The 10008-nt window shown below is 51.9% G+C and overlaps 1 protein-coding gene across 1 annotated transcript in view; it reads left to right on the top strand.

Moving 5' to 3' along the window:
- Nucleotides 1-1511: 1511 nt before the first annotated feature.
- Nucleotides 1512-10008, top strand: part of wfs1a (Wolfram syndrome 1a (wolframin)) — a 28815-nt gene continuing 20318 nt past the window's right edge. The window contains exons 1-4 of the mRNA XM_072672107.1: nucleotides 1512-1575; nucleotides 9050-9214; nucleotides 9598-9810; nucleotides 9925-10004. Of these exons, the coding sequence (XP_072528208.1) occupies nucleotides 9055-9214; nucleotides 9598-9810; nucleotides 9925-10004 (453 nt within the window). The 5' untranslated portion in view covers nucleotides 1512-1575; nucleotides 9050-9054. The remainder of the gene's footprint in view (nucleotides 1576-9049; nucleotides 9215-9597; nucleotides 9811-9924; nucleotides 10005-10008) is intronic.

Below are 10008 nucleotides of genomic sequence, written 5' to 3'. Positions count from 1 at the left end.
TGTGGGGTTGTGTATGGGGGGTTGTGTATGGGGGTTGTGTATGGGGGATGGTGTATGGGGGTTGTGTGTATGGGGGTTGTGTATGGGGGGGTTGTGTATGGGGGGTTGTGTATGGGGGTTGTGTATGGGGGGGTTGTGTATGGGGGGTTGTGTGTATGGGGGGTTGTGTATGGGGGGTTGTGTATGGGGGTTGTGTATGGGGGATGGTGTATGGGGGGTTGTGTATGGGGGGTTGTGTATGGGGGGTTGTGTGTATGGGGGGGTTGTGTATGGGGGGTTGTGTGTATGGGGGGTTGTGTATGGGGGGTTGTGTATGGGGGTTGTGTATGGGGGATGGTGTATGGGGGTTGTGTGTATGGGGGGTTGTGTGTATGGGGGGTTGTGTATGGGGGGTTGTGTATGGGGGTTGTGTATGGGGGATGGTGTATGGGGGTTGTGTGTATGGGGGGTTGTGTATGGGGGGTTGTGTGTATGGGGGGGTTGTGTATGGGGGGTTGTGTGTATGGGGGGTTGTGTATGGGGGGTTGTGTATGGGGGTTGTGTATGGGGGGTTGTGTTTATGTAAAGAGCTCCACCCAGAAACTATAAATAAATCATTACAGTAGTAAAGTGGGTCACAGGCAGAGCTTATATTAGCTTATATTAATGTTAACAACATTAATACTGCTATTAATAATAATGATGATGATGATGATAGCAGTGTGTGTAGCAGTGTGTGAAGACTACTTGCTGGCTGGTGTTGTCCCACTGATCCTCTGCACTCTGCTTGGGTTGGGTGCTGCTCTGCAGGTCGGTGGGCGTACAGTCTGTTGTCTCCTGGGTGGGCCGGTGCTGGAGGGGGGTGAGGGGATTGGCCAGGTAGATTGGTAGCTCATGCTCACGGTTCCAGATCCTGCAGCCCGACATCCCTGCTGCTCCTGCCAAGTCCGTGCTGTAGCACAGTAACCAGGCGTGTCTCAGTGTGGGTGGGGCTCCGCCTCCTCAGTGTATATCACAATACCTACATTTAGAGTTATTAATATTCACCCTAATGAGAGACTGTAGCTCCTCCTCCTCAGTGTATATCACAATACCTACATTTAGAGTTATTAATATTCACCCTAATGAGAGACTGTAGCTCCGCCTCCTCAGTGTATATCACAATACCTACATTTAGAGCGTTATTAATATTCACCCTAATGAGAGACTGTAGCTCCGCCTCCTCAGTGTATATCACAATACCTACATTTGATTACTATTAATAAGATGAGAGGGACTGTAGGTGGGTCTGTAATGAGGGTGGTCTTTGGAGTTCACAGATGGACTAACAGCACCACCTGCTGGATGTTTACTGATCGACAGATTTCCCGCTTCAGCTGAAACCTCTTCAGTGTTCATGAGGTTCATGTTTCTTTCCAGCCAATCCCAGTGCAGAGGGCGGGGCTGTCCTAAACAGGGGTGCAGAAGAAGTCTGGGTGTCTCAGAGAGGAGCTGAGCTGAGTGGGGCGGCGGGGGTCTCGGGGGTCTCGGGAGGAGAGTTTATTTTAGGATTCAAGTCTGAGAAGAAAATTCTGACCGACTGTTCCACCAGCGAGAGTGAGTCCTCTGTTAGCTGTGTGTGTGTGTGTGTGTGTGTGTGTGAGCGTGTGTGTGTGTGTGTGTGTGTAGTGAGCGTGTGCACGCGTTTTAACATATTTTAAACCGTTTGTGCTTTCTGAACACACACACACCTCACACACACACACACCACTGTCACTCACACACATTGCAAAATAGCTTGTGGCATATTGGTGTGTGTGTGTGTGCGCGTGTGTGCGCGTGTGTGTGTGCGCGCATGTTCTCAAGGAACCTTTTTGACACAATATAAACTCCTCCCCCTCATTAATATTATAATTATTGTTATCTTGTCTCCACTCTCTCCACACCTTCCACTCTCTCCACACCTTCCACGACCTTCCACTCTCTCCACACCTTCCACTCTCTCCACACCTTCCACACCTTCCACTCTCTCCACACCTTCAACACCTTCCACTCTCTCCACACGCTTCAACACCTTCCACACCTTCCACTCTCTCCACACCTTCCACACCTTCCACTCTCTCCACACCTTCAACACCTTCCACTCTCTCCACACCTTCCACACCTTCCACTCTCTCCACACCTTCAACACCTTCCACTCTCTCCACACCTTCAACACCTTCCACACCTTCCACTCTCTCCACACCTTCCACACCTTCCACTCTCTCCACACCTTCAACACCTTCCACAACCTCCACACCTTCCACTCTCCACACCTTCAACACCTTCCACTCTCTCCACACCTTCCACTCTCTCCACACCTTCAACACCTTCCACTCTCTCCACACCTTCCACTCTCTCCACACCTTCAACACCCTCCACAACCTCCACACCTTCCACTCTCTCCACACCTTCAACACCTTCCACTCTCTCCACACCTTCAACACCCTCCACACCTTCAACACCTTCCACTCTCTCCACACCTTCCACTCTCTCCACACCTTCAACACCTTCCACTCTCTCCACACCTTCAACACCCTCCACACCTTCAACACCCTCCACTCTCTCCACACCTTCAACACCCTCCACTCTCTCCACACCTTCAACACCCTCCACAACCTCCACACCTTCCACTCTCTCCACACCTTCCACACCTTCCACTCTCTCCACACCTTCCACTCTCTCCACACCTTCCACACCTTCCACTCTCTCCACACCTTCAACACCCTCCACAACCTCCACACCTTCCACTCTCTCCACACCTTCAACACCCTCCACAACCTCCACACCTTCCACTCTCTCCACACCTTCCACTCTCCAAACTCTCTCCACACCTTCAACACCTTCCACTCTCTCCACACCTTCCACTCTCTCCACACCTTCAACACCTTCCACTCTCTCCACACCTTCCACTCTCTCCACACCTTCCACACATTCCACTCTCTCCACAACTTCCACTCTCTCCACACCTTCAACACCTTCCACAACCTCCACACCTTCAACACCTTCCACAACCTCCACACCTTCCACTCTCTCCACACCTTCCACTCTCTCCACACCTTCAACACCTTCCACTCTCTCCACACCTTCAACACCTTCCACACCTTCCACTCTCTCCACACCTTCCACACCTTCCACTCTCTCCACACCTTCAACACCTTCCACTCTCTCCACACCTTCCACACCTTCCACTCTCTCCACACCTTCAACACCTTCCACTCTCCACACCTTCAACACCTTCCACTCTCTCCACACCTTCAACACCTTCCACACCTTCCACTCTCTCCACACCTTCCACTCTCTCCACACCTTCCACACCTTCCACTCTCTCCACACCTTCCACTCTCTCCACACCTTCAACACCTTCCACACCTTCCACTCTCTCCACACCTTCAACACCTTCCACACCTTCCACTCTCTCCACACCTTCCACACCTTCCACTCTCTCCACACCTTCAACACCTTCCACAACCTCCACACCTTCCACTCTCCACACCTTCAACACCTTCCACTCTCTCCACACCTTCCACTCTCTCCACACCTTCAACACCTTCCACTCTCTCCACACCTTCCACACCTTCCACTCTCTCCACACCTTCAACACCTTCCACAACCTCCACACCTTCCACTCTCCACACCTTCAACACCTTCCACTCTCTCCACACCTTCCACTCTCTCCACACCTTCAACACCTTCCACTCTCTCCACACCTTCCACTCTCTCCACACCTTCCACTCTCTCCACACCTTCAACACCCTCCACAACCTCCACACCTTCCACTCTCTCCACACCTTCAACACCTTCCACTCTCTCCACACCTTCAACACCCTCCACACCTTCAACACCTTCCACTCTCCACACCTTCAACACCTTCCACTCTCTCCACACCTTCCACTCTCTCCACACCTTCAACACCTTCCACTCTCTCCACACCTTCAACACCCTCCACACCTTCAACACCCTCCACTCTCTCCACACCTTCAACACCCTCCACTCTCTCCACACCTTCCACTCTCTCCACACCTTCCACACCTTCCACTCTCTCCACACCTTCCACTCTCTCCACACCTTCCACACCTTCCACTCTCTCCACACCTTCAACACCCTCCACAACCTCCACACCTTCCACTCTCTCCACACCTTCAACACCCTCCACAACCTCCACACCTTCCACTCTCTCCACACCTTCCACTCTCCAAACTCTCTCCACACCTTCAACACCTTCCACTCTCTCCACACCTTCCACTCTCTCCACACCTTCAACACCTTCCACTCTCTCCACACCTTCCACTCTCTCCACACCTTCCACACATTCCACTCTCTCCACAACTTCCACTCTCTCCACACCTTCAACACCTTCACACTCTCCACACCTTCAACACCTTCCACAACCTCCACACCTTCAACACCCTCCACAACCTCCACACCTTCCACTCTCTCCACACCTTCAACACCTTCCACTCTCTCCACACCTTCAACACCTTCCACTCCCTCCACACCTTCAACACCTTCCACAACCTCCACACCTTCCACTCTCTCCACAACCTCCAATCTTTCCACTCTCTCCACACCTTCAACACCTTCCACTCTCTCCACTCTCTCCACGCCTTCAACACCTTCCACTCTCTCCACGCCTTCAACACCTTCCACTCTCTCCACACCTTCCACACCTTCCACTCTCTCCACACCTTTAACACCTTCCACAACCTCCACACCTTCCACTTTCTCCACACCTTCCACTCTCTCCACACCTTCCACTCTCCACACCCTCTCCACACCTTCCACTCTCTCCACACCTTCAACACCTTCCACTCTCTCCACACCTTCCACTCTCTCCACACCCTCCACACCTTCCACTCTCTCCACACCTTCAACACCCTCCACAACCTCCACACCTTCCACTCTCTCCACACCTTCCACACCTTCCACTCTCTCCACACCTTCCACACCTTCCACTCTCTCCACACCTTCAACACCTTCCACTCTCTCCACACCTTCAACACCCTCCACAACCTCCACACCTTCCACTCTCTCCACACCTTCAACACCCTCCACAACCTCCACACCTTCCACTCTCTCCACACCTTCAACACCTTCCACTCTCTCCACACCTTCCACTCTCTCCACACCTTCCACACATTCCACTCTCTCCACAACTTCCACTCTCTCCACACCTTCAACACCTTCCACTCTCTCCACACCTTCAACACCTTCCACAACCTCCACACCTTCCACAACCTCCACACCTTCCACTCTCTCCACACCTTCCACTCTCTCCACACCTTCCACTCTCTCCACACCTTCAACACCTTCCACTCTCTCCACACCTTCAACACCCTCCACAACCTCCACACCTTCCACTCTCTCCACACCTTCAACACCCTCCACAACCTCCACACCTTCCACTCTCTCCACACCTTCAACACCTTCCACTCTCTCCACACCTTCCACTCTCTCCACACCTTCAACACCCTCCACAACCTCCACACCTTCCACTCTCTCCACACCTTCCACACATTCCACTCTCTCCACAACTTCCACTCTCTCCACACCTTCAACACCTTCCACTCTCTCCACACCTTCAACACCTTCCACAACCTCCACACCTTCCACAACCTCCACAACCTCCACACCTTCCACTCTCTCCACACCTTCCACACCTTCCACTCTCTCCACACCTTCAACACCTTCCACTCTCTCCACACCTTCCACTCTCTCCACACCTTCAACACCCTCCACAACCTCCACACCTTCCACTCTCTCCACACCTTCAACACCTTCCACTCTCTCCACACCTTCCACTCTCTCCACACCTTCAACACCCTCCACTCTCTCCACACCTTCAACACCCTCCACACCTTCCACTCTCTCCACACCTTCCACTCTCTCCACACCTTCCACACCTTCCACTCTCTCCACACCCTCCACAACCTCCACACCTTCCACTCTCTCCACACCTTCAACACCCTTCACAACCTCCACACCTTCCACTCTCTCCACACCTTCCACTCTCCCCACTCTCTCCACACCTTCAACACCTTCCACTCTCTCCACACCTTCCACTCTCTCCACACCTTCCACACATTCCACTCTCTCCACAACTTCCACTCTCTCCACACCTTCAACACCTTCCACTCTCTCCACACCTTCAACACCTTCCACTCCCTCCACACCTTCAACACCTTCCACTCCCTCCACACCTTCAACACCTTCCACAACCTCCACACCTTCCACTCTCTCCACACCTTCCACTCTCTCCACACCTTCAACACCTTCCACTCTCTCCACTCTCTCCACGCCTTCAACACCTTCCACTCTCTCCACGCCTTCAACACCTTCCACTCTCTCCACGCCTTCCACACATTCCACTCTCTCCACAACTTCCACTCTCTCCACACCTTCAACACCTTCCACTCTCTCCACACCTTCAACACCTTCCACAACCTCCACACCTTCCACAACCTCCACACCTTCCACTCTCCCCACTCTCTCCACACCTTCAACACCTTCCACTCTCTCCACTCTCTCCACGCCTTCAACACCTTCCACTCTCTCCACGCCTTCAACACCTTCCACTCTCTCCACGCCTTCCACACCTTCCACTCTCTCCACACCTTCCACACCTTCCACTCTCTCCACACCTTCAACACCTTCCACTCTCTCCACACCTTCAACACCTTCCACAACCTCCACACCTTCCACAACCTCCACAACCTCCACACCTTCCACTCTCTCCACACCTTCCACACCTTCCACTCTCTCCACACCTTCAACACCTTCCACTCTCTCCACACCTTCAACACCCTCCACAACCTCCACACCTTCCACTCTCTCCACACCTTCAACACCCTCCACAACCTCCACACCTTCCACTCTCTCCACACCTTCAACACCTTCCACTCTCTCCACACCTTCAACACCTTCCACTCTCTCCACACCTTCAACACCCTCCACAACCTCCACACCTTCCACTCTCTCCACACCTTCCACACATTCCACTCTCTCCACAACTTCCACTCTCTCCACACCTTCAACACCTTCCACTCTCTCCACACCTTCAACACCTTCCACAACCTCCACACCTTCCACACCTTCCACTCTCTCCACACCTTCCACACCTTCCACTCTCTCCACACCTTCAACACCTTTCACTCTCTCCACACCTTCCACTCTCTCCACACCTTCAACACCCTCCACAACCTCCACACCTTCCACTCTCTCCACACCTTCAACACCTTCCACTCTCTCCACACCTTCCACTCTCTCCACACCTTCAACACCCTCCACTCTCTCCACACCTTCAACACCCTCCACACCTTCCACTCTCTCCACACCTTCCACTCTCTCCACACCTTCCACTCTCTCCACACCTTCCACACCTTCCACTCTCTCCACACCCTCCACAACCTCCACACCTTCCACTCTCTCCACACCTTCAACACCCTTCACAACCTCCACACCTTCCACTCTCTCCACACCTTCCACTCTCCCCACTCTCTCCACACCTTCAACACCTTCCACTCTCTCCACACCTTCCACACATTCCACTCTCTCCACAACTTCCACTCTCTCCACACCTTCAACACCTTCCACTCTCTCCACACCTTCAACACCTTCCACAACCTCCACACCTTCAACACCCTCCACAACCTCCACACCTTCCACTCTCTCCACAACCTCCACACCTTCCACTCTCTCCACACCTTCAACACCTTCCACTCTCTCCACACCTTCAACACCTTCCACAACCTCCACACCTTCCACTCTCTCCACACCTTCCACTCTCTCCACAACCTCCACTCTTTCCACTCTCTCCACAACCTCCACTCTTTCCACTCTCTCCACGCCTTCAACACCTTCCACTCTCTCCACGCCTTCAACACCTTCCACTCTCTCCACACCTTCCACACCTTCCACTCTCTCCACACCTTCAACACCTTCCACAACCTCCACACCTTCCACTTTCTCCACACCTTCCACTCTCTCCACACCTTCCACTCTCCACACCCTCTCCACACCTTCCACTCTCTCCACACCTTCAACACCTTCCACTCTCTTCACACCTTCAACACCTTCAACACCTTCCACTCTCTCCACACCTTCAACACCTTCCACTCTCGCCACACCTTCAACACCTTCCACTCTCTCCACACCTTCCACACCTTCCACAACCTCCACACCTTCCACACCTTCAACACCTTCCACTCTCTCCACATTCTCTCTCCACACCTTCAACACCTTCCACTCTCTCCACACCTCTCCACACCTTCAACACCTTCAACACCTTCCATTCTCTCCACCTTCAACACCTTCCACTCTCTCCACACCTTCCACACCTTCCACTCTCTCCACACCTTCCACTCTCTCCACACCTTCTACACCTTCCACACCTTCCACTCTCTCCACACCTTCCACTCTCTCCATTCCCTCCACACCTTCCACTGTCTCCACACCTTCAACACCTTCCACTCTCCTCACTCTCTCCACACCTTTCACTCTCTCCACACTCTCTACACCTTCCACACCTTCCACTCTCTCCACACCTTCAACACCTTCCATTCTCTCCACACCTTCAACACCTTCCACTCTCTCCACACCTTCCACTCTCTCCACACCTTCAACACCTTCCACTCTCTCCACACCTTCCACACCTTCAACACCTTCCACTCTCTCCACACCTTCCACACCTTCCACTCTCTCCAATCTCTCCACACCTTCCACACCTTCAACACCTTCCACTCTCTCCACACCTTCCACTCTCTCCACACCTTCCACACCTTCCACTCTCTCCACACCTTCAACACCTTCCACTCTCTCCACACCTTCCACACCTTCAACACCTTCCACTCTCTCCACACCTTCCACACCTTCCACTCTCTCCAATCTTTCCACACCTTCCACACTTTCCACACTTTCCACTCTCTCCACACCTTCCACACTTTCCACTCTCTCCACACCTTCAACACTTTCCACTCTCTCCACACCTTCAACACCTTCCACTCTCTCCACACCTTCCACTGGTGTCTCAGACAGGGTGTTTTTATTTCTGCAGGTGAGATGGACACTAATGTAACTTCTCCGTTGCCCCTGGCGACCTCTTCAGAGAATGAGTCCACAATCCCTTCTTTAGAAACACCCCTCTCACATCTCCACAGGCCCCGCCCACCTCCCCCATCCCTCCAGAACTCCACGCCGGCTTCCATCAAAGTAGATCCAGGTTAGTTTCATTTACTCTTATTTTTCTGGTTTTGTTGCTGCAGATTAAAAAACGTATTAAAGAAGATTAAAGAATTTATTAAAGACGACTAATAACATATTAAAGAAGGTATTAAAGAACACATTAAAGAACGTATTAAAGAACGTATTAAAGAACATATTAAAGAAGATTAAAGTAGATTAAATAGCGCAATGAAGATTAAAGAAGATTAAAGAACAGGTTAAAGAACATATTAAAGAAGATTAAAGAAGATTAAAGAATGTATTAAAGAACACAAATAAAGAACATATTAAAGAATGTATTAAAGAAGATTAAAGAACCTATTCAAGTACATTTAAAACTACAGTGCCCCCTGCTGACCACCTTTACTCTCTTTCCAACAGCATCTGCACAGACCCCCACAACCCCACCTTCTGACCCCCCATCTCCTCCAACTCCCACTTCTAACCACCCCATCTCCCCTCCACCCACCAGTCTGGCGCCCCCTTTAGGGTCTGCGTCTCGTACAGTAGGCCGGCGCAGTTTTGCGGCGGTGGCAAAGCAGATAGTGCTGGAGGGCCGGATGAGGAAAGAACAGGCCAGGATCCAGGAGGAAGGTCCTCTTACAGTCACATGTCAATACCCCAAAACACACACACACACACACACACACATTTATATTGTTTTCATGTTTCTGTGTGTGTGTGTGTGTGTGTGTGTGTGTGTGTTAGATGATGAGACTGAGGAAGATTTGACATTTGAGGAGCTGCTGGAAAAAGCTAAAGGAGGAGATCCTAAAGCACAGAGCAGTGTGA

This window comes from Salminus brasiliensis, unplaced genomic scaffold (genome assembly GCF_030463535.1).
Source record: "Salminus brasiliensis unplaced genomic scaffold, fSalBra1.hap2 scaffold_58, whole genome shotgun sequence".
In the NCBI taxonomy this organism is placed as follows: domain Eukaryota; kingdom Metazoa; phylum Chordata; class Actinopteri; order Characiformes; family Bryconidae; genus Salminus; species Salminus brasiliensis.
Note: the sequence above shows the minus strand (reverse complement) of the source record. Positions and strands in the feature narration are given on the sequence as shown.